Consider the following 18,597-nt stretch of genomic DNA (forward strand, 5'->3'; position numbering starts at 1 on the left):
AGGGTGGAGGGTGGAGTTGGAGGGTGGAGGGTGGAGTTGGAGGGTGGAGTTGGAGGGTGGAGTTGGAGGTGGAGGTGGAGTTGGAGGGTGGAGGTGGAGTTGGAGGGTGGAGGTGGAGGTGGAGTTGGAGGGTGGAGTTGGAGGGTGGAGTTGGAGGGTGGAGTTGGAGGGTGGTGGGTGCAGTTGGAGTTGGAGGTTCGAGTTAGGGGGTGGAGTTGGAGGTGGAGGTGGAGTTGGGGGGTGGAGGTGGAGTTGGAGGGTGGTGTTGGAGGGTGGAGTTGGAGGGTGGAGTGTGGAGTTGGAGGGTAGAGGTGGAGTTGGAGGGTGGAGTTGGAGGATGGAGTTTGAGGTGGAGGTGGAGTTAGAGGGTGGAGGTGGAGTTGGAGGGTGGAGTTGGAGTTGGAGGTGGCGGGTGGAGGGTGGTGTTGGAGGGCGGATTTGGAGGGTGGAGTTGGAGGGTGGAGTTGGAGGGTGGAGTTGGAGTTGGAGGGTGGAGTTGGAGGGGGGGAGTTGGAGGGTGGAGTTGGAGGGTGGAGTTGGAGGGTGAAGTTGGGAGGGTGAGTGAGGGTGAGGGTGGATTAGGGTGTGAGGCTGAGGGGCTGAGGAGGTGAGGGTGAGTGAGGGTGTGTGAGGATGAGGGTGTGAGGGTGAGGGTGTGATGGTGAGTGATGATGTGTGAGGGGATGAGGGTGTGAGGGTGAGTGAGGGTGTGTGGGTGTGAGGGTGTGTGAGAGAGGGCGAGGGTGTGAGGGTGAGTGAGGGTGTGTGAGGGTGTGAGGGTGAGTGAGGGTGTGTGAGGGTGTGTGAGGGGGTGTGAGGGTACGAAGTAAATGGTGGCAGTGCAGACATCATAAGAGAGAGAAACACAAATGTTAAGATAACAGTGCTCGAAGGGGTTGTGAGAAGGTGCATGCTGAAGTCGGACAATGAATCTACAGACATATTCTGACGTACTTTATTAAGCAATCTAAACAGTACCTACTCTATCCTATGGAAGGATGCGGACCGCTGGAATCATCCAATGAAAATGTACCATTCTGACATCAATCTTTCACATTTCTTAAGTAGTTTAATGCCCTGCTCAGAAAACCGACCTTCGTCCTCAAAGCTAACTGATGTATATGGGAAAATACACACTCGTAGTGAACAGTGAAAGTACAGACTTTGGGCCAGATTTCCACAGATTTTTTTGTTTTAAACCCAGAAGTAGGGACCACTTTTTCCTGGAAATCCTATGCAAAGTCGCACTTAGTCACAAAAAAAACTTAAATAATCGGACCATTAGTTAAGCTCCAATCTGTAAAGTAAGATGTCAGGCTCCAGATAAATGTAGCAGCTGTGTATTATTTCATAAAAAACAAACATGGAGGGTCGGGGGGAATATTTAACGACCTGTCTGCTCGCTCCCCAATGATCAATAGAAACAAACAAGAGAGCAGACCAGGTCTGGGGGTGGTGTGTGGTCATAACAGTGACTTAGGAACAGTAGGCTACATATGTGAACCCAAGTTGATGGAGGTTATTGGAAACATACAGCTAGTACAAATCCCATCAGACCACCCTTGCGGGGGAGTTTACGTCACGTGGGAGTTGCAGATCAGTCCATATCCCCATCGGCCATATAGTGCCGGTGTAGAACTGGATGTCAGAAAACTAGCAACATGTTTACCATGTAGTGGACTAGATGATGTGCAGTGCTCAAAACAAAGTGATGTATAAAATTGACTACACAGACTCTGGAGGTAGACAGGAGGGAAAACACACACAATTACGTTAGGTGAGCTATCAGGACGCAAAAACTAGTTTGTATCCAAAAATTACTAGACCCGCAACTAAAAAGTTGCTCTATAATAACAAACAAACATGGAGGAAATGCCTCGAAATGATCAAGCGATTATGCTTTTTTCAAATGTGCAGAATATAAATTATTCATGCAGGTGTGTTTTGTCTATACAGTCTCTCTGGATGCAGGTGGTTGTGTATGTGTATTTAATGTTGTTGTACAATACCATCTTGTTTATTGACAGGAAGAAGACATGCTTCTCTCCCTTAAGTGGACGTCTAACCGTTAAGGTTCCTGGTAGATATGCATCTTCCTAATAGTAACCTTATCGTTTTTTTCACCAAACACAATAATTGTAGTTATGGCTGCAGTAGCTGATTTATAATAGGTCCTGAAGAATGCCGGGGCACAACCCCCTTTTTGGCTGAAACATGTTGACCGTACTGCACACAGCGCCATAGAGTAGTCGTTCTACCAGGCGCGTTTTTTATCCCTTGACACACGGCCTTCTGTTTAAATGCCCCTCCAGAGTCTGTGTAGTCAATTTTATACATCACTTTGTTTTGAGCACTGCACATCATCTAGTCCACTACATGGTAAACATGTTGCTAGTTTTCTGACATCCAGTTCTACACCGGCACTATATGGCCGATGGGGATATGGACTGATCTGCAACTCCCACGTGACGTAAACTCCACCGCAAGGGTGGTCTGATGGGATTTGTACTAGCTGTATGTTTCCAATAACCTCCATCAACTTGGGTTCACATATGTAGCCTACTGTTCCTAAGTCACTGTTATGACCACACACCACCCCCAGACCTGGTCTGCTCTCTTGTTTGTTTCTATTATTTCATAAAGACATTGATGCCCCATGCTCTTTTGATAGACGTGTGTACTGTTATTTGCATTAAGAGGACACGTGATTGGTCCATGTTTGAAGTGGTACAAAATTAGAACGCACCCAGTTCCCGCCTTATTTTTAAGTGCACTGAGATTCTTTTGTGCTAAAGTAACAGTGCCCTCCCATTTGAAGCCTAGGGAGATGCCACGACATATGCGCTGTTGTGTTCTTTCTAATCGGCCCTTGTTTGGGGGACGGTGGGCAGAGGATTGTGTGCTCGTGCTCAGCTGTGTAATTCTTTTCAGACACACAAGGAATGCGCAATCAGCAAGTGCTGTCCAAACAACCGAGTGCACCAACAACCCCACCACGAAAAACCTCCCAGCAACCAAAGCCAAGGGATAAACCTTTTATGCTCATCTGTGGTTCGCCTGTGATAGTACCGTAAATGTTGGACATGGTGCTCTTCTGCTCCTGGACTGGACTAAGGTGCTTTAAGTAACCAGCTGATGTGAACAGACAAAATCCTCAAATTGCTTGAAAAATTAGTCTCCATTTGGTTAACAGTTACCCTAGGTTGCAGCATCTTATTTCAAGAGTTGTGGTACATCAAATTTGTTTGGAAATTAGAGTAATTATTGCAATTGCAATATATAGCCTTAGAATGCAAAAGATCATTTACAAATTCACCCCGTACTTTCATATTGAGAAAGAAATACTTAACCCTATCAACAGACGCCATTCAGATCTTTCTTGTGGCGATTTCAGATGATTACAGCACACAAATCATAGTTTTGGCCTGCAGGTGGCGATAGGCGACCAAGTACAGAAATTAGTTTCACATCACAGGAGGGGGATAAAAGTTTGCGGCATTTAAAAAACATATTGTATGGCAAGAATGACAAAATTATGGGACAAGAAAATACAAATTATGGAGCATATTGCCTCATATACAGTGACGATGTTCTTTTTTATTTTAACACCAAAGCAATCGGCAAATAAAACCAGCATTGCTTAAGAGCGGATGCCCATTACTCTCAGTGAGTGTGCTCAGACGGAGTGACAGGCACCGGAAGGACGGAAGCAATGACGGGCAGAGGTGCGAGCAAGGAGGTAACAGCTGGCCAACAACAAGCTCTCGGCATTGCTGTGTGGGGAGGTTGGGCGGGGGAGGGAGCGGGCAGGAGGGAAGCGCTGGCGAAGCCTGGTGGGGGGGCAGGGCTGCGAGCGAGTAAAGCGCATTCCAATGAAGTCTTGTGCGAGGAGTGGGGGGCGGGGGAGGGGGAGCAGGCATTTGGGGTGTGAGTGAGGCCAAGCGCGCACCTGGGGAAGCTTCACGCTTCAGTACACAACATGCATTGTGAGAAATCCGCTTGGTCAAGAGAGTTTGTTCTAACACAATAGTTTTGAGTAAAAAAATTGCTCGACCTAAAAATGGCGTGTATGTTTGATGATGCCAGCATTGTCGATGCAGAAACCTTGAGAGTGAACCTAAACAGACAGGTGTAGGCGTTTATTGAGTCTTGTAGTGTTGCCTTAACCTTAAAACTTCTTGGAAGAATAGCAGATATAAAAATACTTCTTCAAGGGCATGGTCATGGTAGACCTCAATCAGCAAAGGTATGTGTCTTTTATTACGCACTGTAATACAAATCATACTGAACTCTGCAAACAATTATAAGAAATTGTGAATCACTTCCTTCTCCCCTCAACCTTGCCTAAACCATTTTTCTACTTGTCTTCTTTCACCTGTATGTATTCTCCACTGACCACCTGCCACAATGAAGTGATCAAATCAGACAATTAAAAATATATAATAAAAAAAGTGTTATACAGAAAGCCTTGCAATTAGATCAGCTATGGAGAATTGTCAACTTCCTACCATGCAAGTGGTAAGATCAAACTATGTGGAAACTGACAATAGGCCATCTTCCAGACTATCCATCCCTAATTCCATTACGAGCCATAGGGTTGTGCGTCCTGAAGAAAATAAACTACAACATAAATAGCAGATTATCATTGGAAAACAGTGAATAGAGAGGAAGTTTCTCAAAGAGGGGTCCTAAGTGTCATCAAATAGACAACAAGGATGAAATTCAAATTGCCTATGTCAATCAAATTCTTGGGGTTGACAAACATCCATGTAATTCACTTCTTAAGCATCTATAATTCTGTATTATATGTGGCACCCCAAATCATCTGCCCCTGCTTTCAGCAATTACAACAAGGTGGTGTAGAAATGGTGAAATCATACCTAACATGGCCCCTACAACCCTCTATGTTTACTCCCTGCTATATCGATATATTTATATATATATAAAACAAATATATATATATATATATATATATATATATATATATATATATATATATATATATATTAACACAGAGTTTGTAGCTGTCCCAAGCCTCTAATCCGGCGGGCTCACGGCTGGGGTAGCCACCCCCAAATTTCTCACACGTACAGTCCGGCGTAATCCTTCCCAGATTGAACAAAAGGAATCACACAGGAGCCGTGGCCTCTATTTCAGTGCAGATTTATTGCAGACACAAACGTCCTACGCGTTTCGGAGTGGAACACTCCTTCGTCACGGGCAAACTTTGTGCATTTCATCTTAGTTAATAAAGTAAATCAACATGTCACGTGATACAATGAACATAAACAAAATACTATTTCATATTATAAATCATATGAGTATTTCAGGTTTCTTTAGTTTTTTAAGGTTTTGTAAAGGGAAGATAAATGACTAGCATATCTTGAACATTGTTATATGTATATAAAGAATACAAATTCATTGTTTACGAGTAGCAAATTCTCCTAACCATGATCTAGCCCACTAGGGCGTTATTGAACTGTGTTAACTAGCGCGAACGAGTCCTCTTGGGACCCTCTTGTTCCATTGAAACTCAGTGTTTGAGAACTTCTACAATAATGATGTAGACAGTGCGTAGCCTCAGTGCCTCAAATAATATATGCACATATGCATGGACTTTTCTCCAGAATGGAAGGGTTAGCATCAAACAATGACTGTTTATGTTTGATAAAGTTTTGCTTTTGAATTGAAGGATTTACCAGTAGCATTTGCGTATCATAATCGCATCTACTAGTTACTAGCTATAACTTGTAAACTACGATTTTATGGTTATATATAAATGTATGCCCACTGGGGCGTTTATGTTTAAGTAATACGGATACAGTCTAACCTTAAATGCTGTCAAGCCTGTTTTATTGAAGCACTGACAGAACCAGCCCAGCACAAGTTGCAACCTTTGGGGTGGAATAATATAGACACGCAGGTAGCACTGTTGGTTCAGACACCACTGTTTCACTTTTGAACATGACGGGTTCAAATCCCAGGACGGCTGACATTAAATTTACAAATGCGGTAATTTATTTTATTTTACCATCTCTGTGTCGTCCAACATTGTGAACATTAACAATTCAATTGGGATTTAAGAATTGGAGTACAGGAATGAGAGGAGACCTTAACTGTTGCAAGTTAATATATTTCACTCGAACGCGCTACTCGTAAACAATGAATTTGTATTCTTTATATACATATAACAATGTTCAAGATATGCTAGTCATTTATCTTCCCTTTACAAAACCTTAAAAAACTAAAGAAACCTGAAATACCCATATGATTTATAATATGAAATAGTATTTTGTTTATGTTCATTGTATCACGTGACATGTTGATTTACTTTATTTACTAAGATGAAATGCACAAAGTTTGCCCGTGACGAAGGAGTGTTCCACTCCGAAACGCGTAGGACGTTTGTGTCTGCAATAAATCTGCACTGAAATAGAGGCCACGGCTCCTGTGTGATTCCTTTTGTTCAATCTGGGAAGGATTACGCCGGACTGTACGTGTGAGATATATATATATATATATATATATATATATATATATATATATATATATATATATATATATATATATATATTTATAATTTTTTTTCAAAACAATGACACCATGGGCCCTCAATAATAACGCAGAAATGTGGGTACACCTATGAGAAAATATTGGTTGCGGCCCAGAATTTACTAACTGATAATGCAAATACAGTCGTATTTTGTATACTTGCAAACCTCCCTGGAAGAACCTTGTAAATATGTAAATATCTGCATCATACACATTTAGGATTCTAGCCCATACAGGGCCACACAACGAAAATGAAAACAAACTGTGAAGTCTTTGAGTTTGTGAATGCTTTCCATAATTAGGGAATACACCCCAGTATAACAGCTTTGGGAATCCAAATGAATTTAATTTCAAACAGATATAGATGAAATGGTACATCATATTGAATAATACATAAATAATTGAGTGTGCACAATAATAATGAAATGTTTGTTGTTGTCAATGATTTTAATTTCGCACTTGATCACTTTATTTTCGCCATTTTTAACCAATGAGGAATCTATGTAATACTACACTACAAGATGGCCGCCACTTTCATTGTAATTTACCATCTTCTATGTTGATGATACGAAAAAGTGCGGGGGGCTTAAAATGGCGATTGTATATCTGCACAAACTGACACTGACAAAGCTTTTTAGCGAAACGCGTCTGTCGGGGGTGAAGGGGGTTTGAAAATAAATTGACTTTGACATCTGAACACCGGAGTGCTTGCCGTTTTTTCGACTGGATGGGTTGAATTGTGTGGCGATAGATATATATATATATATGTGTGTGTGTGTGTGTGTGTGTGTGTGTGTATGTGTGTTTGTTTTATATATATATATATATATATATATATATATATATATATATATATATATATATATATATATATATATATATATATATATATATATATATATATATATATATATATATATATATATATATATGTATATATAGCTGACCTGGTGGAAAGGTCTATGTTATTTTCAGTTGTGTGTACAGCTCCAACATCTTTCCACCTGTACAGTTGATCCTATGAATCAGATGTGCAGTGGTAGAGATGCAAATGGGGGAGCCATGCAAAACATGGATCTCACCCCCATGAACCAGGCCCTAGCTAAATGTTAAAAGTAGCCTATATTTGTTCAACTGTCACTAATAGTTCTGCCCATCTAACTACCAGTAAAATAGAAAAAAATACCTGGAGTTCTGCTAACCTTCCCCACCAATCTTGGTAATACCTTCTCTTCACTCATATATACTTTAAAAAAATTAAGTTGTTTAGTGCCAACCGCTCCATCCACACAAGCTTTAAATCCTCTCTGTCTTGCTTAAGAACTAAAAATGAGTCCTTGGTGATCTGCCACCTTCTCCCATGATCATCTGTTTAATCCTTCCCTTGCCCAAGCAGTATTTGCAAACAATATGCACAGTGTCCTGCAACCTTCTCCAGCCACTTTCTGAACATGATCTCCTCCTCACCATCGGAAATTTGGGAGAACATCTGCTATCTTCGACTGCAGTACGCAGCTGAAGTGGGGCTCATAGGGAAGATATTGGTTGATGGAGTAAGAATGCCGCCTACATCTTCCCACCTCTCTTGAGTCTTTGGAGAGAGGATGGGTTAGTGAAGTGTCAGGGAAGATAGTAGACAACCATTAGCAAGTTTCTGAATTCTACTGCTTTGCTCTGGTTACTACAGACAATGGCCATGTGGAGGTTCTGACTAGCCTAGTGATTCACTAAGTACACCCTATCGGCTTAAATAGATTAAAAAGTAATGGTAACTACCTACATTAGGCCACTGTCCTCCACCACCCTACTTTCAGAAGCTCTCTTACTCTGTCCAATCATTGGAAAAACAAATCTTTTTTCTTGCCATTCCCCCATCCCAATGTCTGGATCCTCATACAAAACTGCAGTCATACTCCTTTCTTGCAGCAACAGCAGAGAGCAAGCAACATCTCTGTGTAAGCTGCTGCCAGCATGGACAGCATTCCCCTGTGATCTGCATAAACCAACACTTTACAGGGAAGATTACCACTGACAGTGCAAGTACACCATCAATAAATTGCCTTCTCTATAGTCTTTAGGGACCTGAAATAAGTGGGAAATGGGGATGAAATAGCAGACCTCCATCTGCCATGTTTCCGTTTTCCTCCAATCTCTCCAGACTGAAGTGAGGTGTATGTAACTAGTAGTGGCATCATAGCAGTGAAAATAATATATATTGTGCCCTACTAGTGAATCTACACCATATATGTCATATAGATTTATAGATGTGTACCAATGAATAACAGGGATCTTCTAAATGACATGAAATTGCTGCAATGAATTTAGTCTGCTATTGAAAATACTTATATTAATAATGTGCACAAGTTTATGTTGAAAATAATACATGGTAAATTACTCAAATCGTTGTAGCTAACTATACTTGAATTTTATAGACCTGCATGTAAATAAAGTGCTGGGATAAATTACCCTCATTTTTGAAGCCATAATAAATGGAAAATAATTCACTGAAAGGCCTATTTTTCACACTGAATAGTTACTTGTGCAAGGTGTTTTTCTTCTATTTGCTGTAGATGTTGAAACTTCAGAAGGATACTTTTAGCTAGCGGAGAGACAATTGCTTTGTATTAGAAAATTGATAGTAAGGTTCTCATCAGGAGGACATAACAACGGCAGGAAAAATGATTCATGGAAAGAAGTTTGGGCAGCAAGAAAGCAACCTTGAAACCTTCTTAGTACTATTATCTGAAAGTCTATTATGCTCTGGTGAGAGCATAGAGAGTAAACCCATTCCCAGGAGTCTGCTGATATTCTATTGAAGGATGAAGAAGGCAAAAGAAAATAATGTTGCAACATTGAATTTGTGTGTTTAGACTAGTGTGTGTTCCTAGACAGATCGCAGACCTCTGATAGACGGATCTCATGGATTCCTTCCCAAACTCCCTGGCCGTGGACTCACCCTTTTGAGTTTCTGATGCCTTTCTTCATGTGAGGCCGCTTCCTTAGATTCCTTACATTGTCTGCTGTTATTTTGAGCTGAGAATACTTTTCAGCTATAATGCAAAGGATTTATGTTACGAATTGATCGTTTTCTCATCAGAACTCCTGATGGGTTTCTGCACTGCACTGAAACCTTTCTACTCTTATTCCAAATACTATTTAGAATAGGGAGTTTCCTTTGTCACAGCGTAAATACTACTTATTCTTCATACAACATACAAACCTGATTCTACACTGAAATCCTAATATGCACTTTACTCACTTTGACAAGAACAGCACAGAAAACGAGAACAAGTTGAAGTATCAGCACCATAAAAGTGTGCTTAGCTAGCTAGAAACAGTAGGAATAATCAAATAATACATTTGAGATGTTTAGCAACTGTTGACCATATACTATGAAAAAGGATGTCATGAAACCTAATAAGAAGCTTAGCATTTCTATTGATTTAATTGCAGATGGTCATGACAAACTCAACATTGGGGCAAATCGATTATTCAAAGAGTGAATGGACTTATCTGGCTGCAAATCAATCAATCGGGGGTTTATATAGCGAGCTACTCACCCGTGAGGGTCTCAAGGCACTAGGGGGTGAGAAAGAAGACGGCTCCGGATCAGTCGAAGAGCCAGGTCTTGAGGTCCTTCCTGAACGTGTGTAGGGTTGGGGAGCGTCTGATGTTCACCAGGAGTTCGTTCCAGGTCTTTGCTGCGATGTATGAGAAGGCTCCTCCTCTGGTCCTGTTTCTGCGGATGCGGGGGACCTTGCCAGGGCAAGGTCAGCGGAGCAGAGGTTTATCTTCGAGTGAAAGGAGACTCTCTCGTTGAGGTATTTGGTTGAGAGCAGGAGTTTATTGCCTTTTGCTTTAACAATATGAGCCCGCCTAAACCTCCTTAAAATGGACTTTGTTGTGGATTTAAAAATTCAATCTTGGTGTACCGCTTGAGGGACTGACGCAATTTATTCTGAATATACTCATCAAAAAAGCTGATCTGTGTGTTTGTATTAAATGGAGTCACAGAACTGTGCCTTGATATTTTTGTGCCGAACTTTGGCAAATTGCTCAAACCACTTGCTGCTATATTTCCTATTTTGTGTTGTTGATATTTTTAGGTAATGGTGTGAAACTTGAGAAGCCATGAGTTCTAACAATGAAATGTCTCTTACATGCAAACATGTTTATACTGGAATCATCTCTATTCATGCTTTGATATTATTTGCATTGCTTATTGTTTTGAATTTGCCACATTATGTATCCAAAGAAGATTTTAAGCTTACAATTTCTTCTGAAACTGCAAAAATTAGCAGCACTGATTTTACTGTTATGAATGACAAGTCTTTACATCATAATTTTCCAAACACTGATTCCGCATTGAACACTAACACTGATCTGTTGAATGAATATATAAATACTATAGATGTTGGTGTTTGTTACGGATGTACGCAAATACCAACATTAGTTGCTGAAGACATAACTTACGATAGCTTGCTGTTAACATATGGAATTTCTTGTGGTCTAGTGTAGTGACTAGCTTGTTTTTTTTAACTTTTTTGAGCTTCCTGTTCTGTGATAAAAGCTGAAAATATGGGCTAATTCTTTAGACCTATTTAATCTTCGGATATGACTTATGTACATAGAAAGACCTAAAATGTAAAATAGGGAGAGGAAGAATTTCAACGATTTAGTGGAAAGTAGACGAGATTGTGCAACAAGTAATACTAATGCAAAATCGAACCTAACTCCTTGGAAATTACAGCAAGAAAAAAATAACATTATAGAGGGAATGGCTGCATTAGCTTTAGACTGGCAACATAAAGGAAAACTTAGTATATATAGAAAAAGATTAAATATGAATACAAGATTTTTAGTACTTACTGAATGTGAAACTACTTATGATGTCTATAAAAACTGGGGAAAATACTTAGAAGGAGTTGATCCTATCTTTTCCTGGAGTCTATTATATTTGTGGAAAGGATGCTAATTACAAGTTACCGAAAGGATGGTATGGTAGTTGTCACCTGGGAATTGCTTTTCCGAAAATGTATCATAAGAAAGGAATTGAAGGAGAATTATTAGGAGAGAACGAGAGAACGAAGAGAAGTGTGAGTGCAAATGAAATAGTGGGAGATAGTTTGGGGTTTTAATACCTTCTGTAGGAGTAGCACTAAACTCTCAGGAAATTAGAAAGCTGTCTATTACAGTTGATATATTAGCCACCAGTGCAACTGGAGGATTTTCTGTTGTAGATGTAGAAATGATTTCAATAAAATCGATGGTGATACACAACCGACTTGTCATTGACATCCTTCTTGTGAAGAAGGGCATCATCTGTTGGTTGTTAAAGGTTCAACATTGTTGCACCTACATATCAGACAAGAGCAAAGACTTACAAGCCTATATTAAAAACATTACTGACTTAAACTAGGACTTAAAAAGTCTTAAAAGCAGACGTGCCTGGGAAGTGATAGGTAAAGGGGTTTCAACTGTTAGTAATTGGTTTGGTAACTTAGATAATGGATTAGTGATTTCTATCTTAAGACCATTAGTGGCAATCTCTTTGTGCATTATGCTGATAATATTGGCTATCAAATTCTGTAGGTTTAAAAAGGATAAATGAGGTGTGAAGAGAATGAGATCTGATCTTGAACTGGAAGACGAACAATGTAAATACTATGAAATGAAAATTGTAGAGGGCAAAGATGACAAAACAGTGATTTGTGACGATTTGCTATGGTAGTTTTTGATGGCCTAATTCGCCATCAGAGGGGGGCTTGTTACAGCGTAACTACTGATTATTCTTTAGATGACATACAAATCTGAGTTTACGCTGAATCCTAATGTGCACTTTACACACATTGACAAGAACAGCACAGAAAATGAGAACAAAGTTGAAGTAACAGCACTATAAAAGCGTGAACGACTAACTAGAAACCGTAGGCTTAATCAAATAATGCATTTGAGATGTTTAGCAACTGTTTATCCTTTACTATTCACAAGCATGTCATGAAAACTAATAAGCTTAGCATTTCTACTGATTTCATTGTGAGTGTCATGGCAAACTCAGTATTATTGCAAATTTATTTTGCAAAGATGTTTATGTGTGAAACATTTAGTATAAGTATCAAAAATTATAAACCACATTTATTAACCTGTTCGATGCTGATGACGGAACCGCTCCGTCATCAGCTGCGGTTGGGCTGTGCTGATGACGGAGCGGTTCCGTCATGGCCTGGCCGCTGCGCCTGCGCGGCGCTGATTTTGTGCCTGCGTGGCGCGTTCTATTAGGTGGGCGGGGCCATGACGGAACCGCTCCGTCATGAGCACAGCCCAACCACGGCTGGTGACGGAGCGGTTGTGTCACCAGCATGCGGCCGCCGTGCGGCCGCCCCGCCCTTTTAGCGCTGAAGCGGAATAGCCGCCGCAGCGATGTGGTTAATGAAAACAGTTTACATGTAACCCCTTGGTGCAGCGTGCGAACATTGGGCGACGCAGCCACGCCCACCCATTGGAACGCCTTCACCACGTCGGAATGTCTGCAGTGAATTTATTACATGTTGCTACTTTTTGAAAATTGAATGAGATGACTATATTTAGGCTTGATCCTTTCTATATAAAAATTACTGACAATATTATTATGTTATATTACATGAAACATTTCGATATACTAGATTATGTTTGAATCTGAATTATTAGTTTATTTATTAAATGAAATAATGATTTTAAATACATTGACATTCTTTTACGTAGGCTGCACTATTTCATGGCTTGGTGAAACAATTTAGTTATGAATGAAGTCTAAGGGCCTTATTACGAGTACGGTGGTCCACAGGACTGCTGTATTTGTGGTGGCGGTCCAGCCACTGCCACCATTGCGGCTCTGCCCGTAGTATTCAGAGTGTGGCGGTCGGACCGCCACAAGACCACTGCGTCCACTGGGGATCCAGAATTCAGCGGAGGTCACGCAGCAGAAAGGGCAGCAATAGGGTGGCAGTGCTGCTGCAGCACCGCCATGCATATTACGAGTTGCCTGTCCACCACCCCTTTCATGGCGGTGGCACCAGGAAGACATTCAAATTGAAGAAAGGCCATGAGTGGTGGGGAGGAATTCTTATTATAAGGGTTCAGGGACATCTTAAGGATTTTGGGGGCCCGGGGCAAAACATATTTTGGGGGTCCCTCTTCAGAGCAGCTTTGAATTTATGATTCAATTTCAGCTCTTTCATGCCCTCTGTGGCCAGGTGACTGAGAGTGCACAGGTACCCTCATCCAAATTCTAAATGTGTTTACATCTAATATTTGGAAATAGTGAGGTGTGTTTTCAATACTGTAAAACAGCAGCAGCTCACTAATGCTACTACAAAAAATCTCTGTGACCCCCTCCTATTTTTCATTTGTGAGGTTCCGTTTTGATCTAAACAAACGTTTTTATGGATGTTGCATGAAACATAAGCACAACATTTCTCTGCAAAATTTCTGTAATAGACTGCACAAACACATTTAAAAAAATTAAAGGCAAACAGCAGTTAAAACAACCTGCTTAAGAATTATTTAAAGTAATCAGGGAAAGATTATCTGCAGAACAGAGCTTGCTCTATCAGGGGGCCCCATGAAAGGCTGGGGCCCTAGGCCAGACCACACTTTACCCATGCCTTAAAACGTCTCTGCAAGGCATGCTCTTAACTGCTCAAGCTCTAAATAAATACAAGTCATCACTGGCACTTTCTTTCTCCCAACTCCATTTCTAGGCCTAAGAAAGCAAGAAAGCTGTTGTTTAAAGAAACGTGCAACTTTTGTGACAGCAGAATACAATACTAAAGTGGCCTACATTCATTATATACGCACAGCCTTAGAACACATTGTTCAGCTCTGAGAAACCGCACAACCGTGAGTGTGAAAACATATCTGAGCAGCTCACTAAAATTTGGCAATGAATTTCCTGTGTTCAGTTTCTTTCATTAGTTGAATGCATCCCCAGGGAACTAACTGGCTTACGGTTCCGGGCAGGATTTCCCAATGCCTTCTGGGGAAACCCGTCTATTTAAGCAAACAGGAACTTGGTGGTTTGCGATTGCAGAATTTGTATTTGAGGAGAAAGTGCATTTGAATGCAGTGAAGTAGTACAGCCAGCTTTATTAAAGTTCCACATGAATGAACTGACGCGTCAGCGCCGTCCCCACGCTCACGACCGTTCTGTCAACCGCAGGAGCGTTTGGTAAGTTATGATGCCGAAAAGCAACCCCTGCCCCCAGAAACGTGTTTATCTTTCATTACCTTTTATTTTCTTTCAAGGAAACGGTAACTGAAACTAAGATATCACATTACCGGCAGGGAAGGCAGCGTTACCTTTCCCCCCCTGATAACCACACACCCTGAGAGCATTGTTCTACTCTCTGTACAAGTTATGTACATTCATTCTCTAATGTATGTATCAGTTTTAGAAACCGGCCCCAAAAGCACTTGTTCCGCGCTTCCTTAAATAAAAAGGCATTTTATTTACAAGGTATTTATTCTTTACTTTGACAAAGTTTAACTATGTAAGCCACTTTCACGTTCCATATCAAGGGACATTTAATATGTGCACTATGAAAGAAGTATTTGCTATTTAAAAAAATAAATTGTAATCCCATTCAATACCAAATGTCTTTCTTTCGGTGGAGATGGTTGAGATTTATCATTGCAGCTTATTTTAGAATGCAACACACCTGGTGCGTGTACGTTGCTGCCCAGAGGCCCTACATTTCATGCATGGAGTTCAAGTTTTTTTTTTTTTTTTATCCTTTCATTATATACAAGCACGCTTTATCCGATTGTTGTTTGCGTTCGTAGCCTCCCGCGTGACATTGTTTTACTTACTGGCATGAGGAGGCTGTAGTGAATGAGGAATCCGGGGGCAGAGGGGATGTACTCGTCGGATACAAAGCGGATTCGGATCTGGTTCCCCTTCGATACCTGCTTCCCTGGCACAGCCTGGGCGCCACACCAGCGGCCGAGGATTGAGCCATCCGCTGGCTCCTGGACCTCAAGAAAGTCGTACCTGGCGGGAGTCGAGGGGAAACGTGGTTTAGAGAACTGTGCATTCGCAGCACACATACAGAGATAATTGACTCTGTTTCCTCTTCTACTGTGTCTACAAATAAACATCATTTGTTTACATATAAAGTTTCATCATCATAATAACTTGATTTCGATCAACATGATCCTATAAGTACAACCGAACATAAAATAATCACAAAAAGTATGTAAATGGCCAAAGAACCATGCTTTGATGAACCAACAATACTAACATGTCATGGATACCTCAAGTATTAACTCGTTTTTACTGTTTAGATAAGCTAAACATAAAAAGACTACAAGGTTAAAAACAAGTATTAAAACATATATTTTTGCAAGCCAACAGATCCACAATTTAGTTGGCATGGGTCATATTTCCAGAAACAGTGCATGCTTTACCCAAGGTGGCTAGGTTGCATTGATTTTGTTGCTTCAAAGAAACAGTTTAATTAAAACAGAACGTGCAAGTGCATAGATATTCTCTCGGGATTTATATACAGAGTACTTATAGCTGAATACAGACCAAAATCAATTTGGGGAGCAAATTGTAATTAAAATAGCAAGTTATAAAGCAATTTCCTCCAAACTAGAAGCAACATGGTAGCGTTAAGTATTTCTAGTACAGAACCCATAGCTCCCCAAAGTGCAACTTCCTTCTAGTGTGCAAAAGGCAATAAAATGCTAAAGTAGAAGCAGTGTAAGTCCAGCTAGAGTTGTCTGTGTTAAAAATCGTTCCCTTAGGGGTGGGGCACCCGGTGACTTCCAATGTTTGGACGCATCCCTCTTAGCAATTAATGTGCCTAGCCCCACCAAAGATAAAAGTGTATTTAGGCAGCACACAAACAGTAATAAAGTTTAAACACAGCACAAAAAAAAAACTAATTTAAAAAATAGAGAAGCTTTTAATTACTAAAATGACACAAATACAAATAACATTCAGTCAATAGGACTGGAGTTATGAATAATTATAAAGATTTTAGTAAGAATAGCACCTAAAAGAACAAAGCACCAATCACAGGTATCAATCAATCAGAACATTTATAGAGCGCGCTACTCACCCGTGAGGGTCCCAAGGCACTGGTATCTGGTCCGCAAGACCGTAACAAAGTCAAAAGTTAAGGCGGACCGCGATGGAATGCATAGATACATAAGGTGAATTATGCTCGATTTTGTCTTACCTTTGGATTTAAAAGACATTTTGAAGAAAAGTTCCTGAGAAGGTGAATTTCAGTGCGGCAAGGCAGCTGGCGGTGTCTAAGAAGGAAGTGTCATCATGGGGGAGACACTGGGTGGAGTTGTGGAGAAGATGTCTACCTACCATAGGACTTTGTCACTATTTAGGAAGTCAAAAATCTCTGTGGGATGAAGCTGCAGGCTGTAGCTGATAAGGGCTCCACATGGCCAGTGACCTTTGCTGTGAGGTCCAGCTGAACAGCATTTGCTGCTGTGGAGAAGAACTGTAGCTGGAGCAACCATGGAGTCAGGTCGATCATCGATGCACCTTCAGATAATCGCTGGGCAGGTGGGCCCCGATCTTCTATCAGTTCTCAGGCCACTTTTTGGTGCAAGTTTTTCCAACACCCAACTTTTAGGGTAAGGCAAAATCAGCATGATTAAAGTCACCTCCGAGTGTCCAGGACTTGAGGGTACCACATGCGGGGGTTAGAACTCACTCCAGCAGAGTGTAGCGAAGAGTTGGTGCCAACCTTTGAAGTGGGAGAATTTTCAAGAATACCCCCACATCCGGTTATGGAACATTGTTCCCTTTTCCTGTCATGGCTCTAAGAAGTCTGGGGTGACAAAAAGCCTAGCGTGAGGTTCCTATGTGTTTGTGCTGGATGCAGCCCTTTGAAATGTAATTGGGACAGGGAACAGCACCGCCCTACCAATCCAAACAGGGTGGCCCATCTCGGCAACACTAGTCCCCTTTGTCTCACTGCCTGAGTGGAATACACAAAGCCCAATAGCTAAGCTATTCACAGTCATGTGACCCAGGATACTGGTAGCAGGCAACAAATGGTTAGGGCAAGAAAATGCCAACCTTCTAAAAGTGGTATTTTCAGAATTGTTACTTAATAGTTACCATTAAAGAGGACTTTAAATTACAATTTATTTGAGTCCAAACATGACATTTCTACCTGTTCCCAATCAAATGTCAGGACTCATCAAATATAATAAGGTAACCAAATGTTATCCTCCAACAAATATAGGGGTTTTTCACTACCAGGACATATAAAACTTAAAAACACATGTCATACTTTTTAAATATAATGCTCCCTGCCATATGGGCTGTTTGGGGCCTACCTTAAAGGTGACATACATGTATTGAAAAGGAAGGTTTAGCCCTGGCAAAAGAACTATTTTGCCAAGTCCAATTGGCAGTTTAAAACTGCACTACAGGCTGAAATGGCAGGCCTGAGACAAGTTTTAGGGTTACTTTAGTGGGTAGCACAATGAGTCCAGCAGGTCCACTAGTTATGCTTAATTTACAGGCCCTGGCTATGTGTTGTACCACTTTAATAGGGACGTACAAGTAAATTAAATGTTGCAATCAAGTATAGCCCAATCTTAACATGTTTAAAGGAGAACCATATTTAAAAGAGACTTCCCTATGTGATACGCAAAAAGCAATCAATGAGTTATGAGATACAGGTGCTGTAACAGCTGATTAAAGGATCTCTTTTACCCCAAAAGGACTTTGAAAGTACAAAGAGGCACTATAGCCAGGCATGGTTCTATCAGACAGCAACACCGCCGTCACCAATAACACACTGTCAGCAAGACTCACCACTACCAACATCAGAATTGCACACCAGCAGAAACTACCAATATCACAAACACCACATCACCAACAATGCTAATACCACTAATATCATGTCACCACAATACCACACCACCTCAAGACCACACCAATATCACACTACTAGCAATGTCACACCAACAATGTAAAGGATACCACCATTACTACTTAAATGGCTATTAATACCACCACTTCCACCA

General features: G+C 40.9%; 1 protein-coding gene across 1 annotated transcript in view; it reads right to left on the bottom strand.

Annotated features, from left to right (window-relative positions):
• PDGFC (platelet derived growth factor C) overlaps positions 1 to 18,597 on the bottom strand; it is an 819,997-nt gene that overhangs the window by 241,099 nt on the left and 560,301 nt on the right. The window contains exon 3 of the mRNA XM_086962342.1: positions 15,400 to 15,580. Coding sequence (XP_086818468.1) covers positions 15,400 to 15,580 — 181 coding nt within the window. The remainder of the gene's footprint in view (positions 1 to 15,399; positions 15,581 to 18,597) is intronic.

This window comes from Lissotriton vulgaris, chromosome 3_1 (genome assembly GCF_964263255.1).
Source record: "Lissotriton vulgaris chromosome 3_1, aLisVul1.2, whole genome shotgun sequence".
Taxonomy (NCBI): Eukaryota; Metazoa; Chordata; class Amphibia; order Caudata; family Salamandridae; genus Lissotriton; species Lissotriton vulgaris.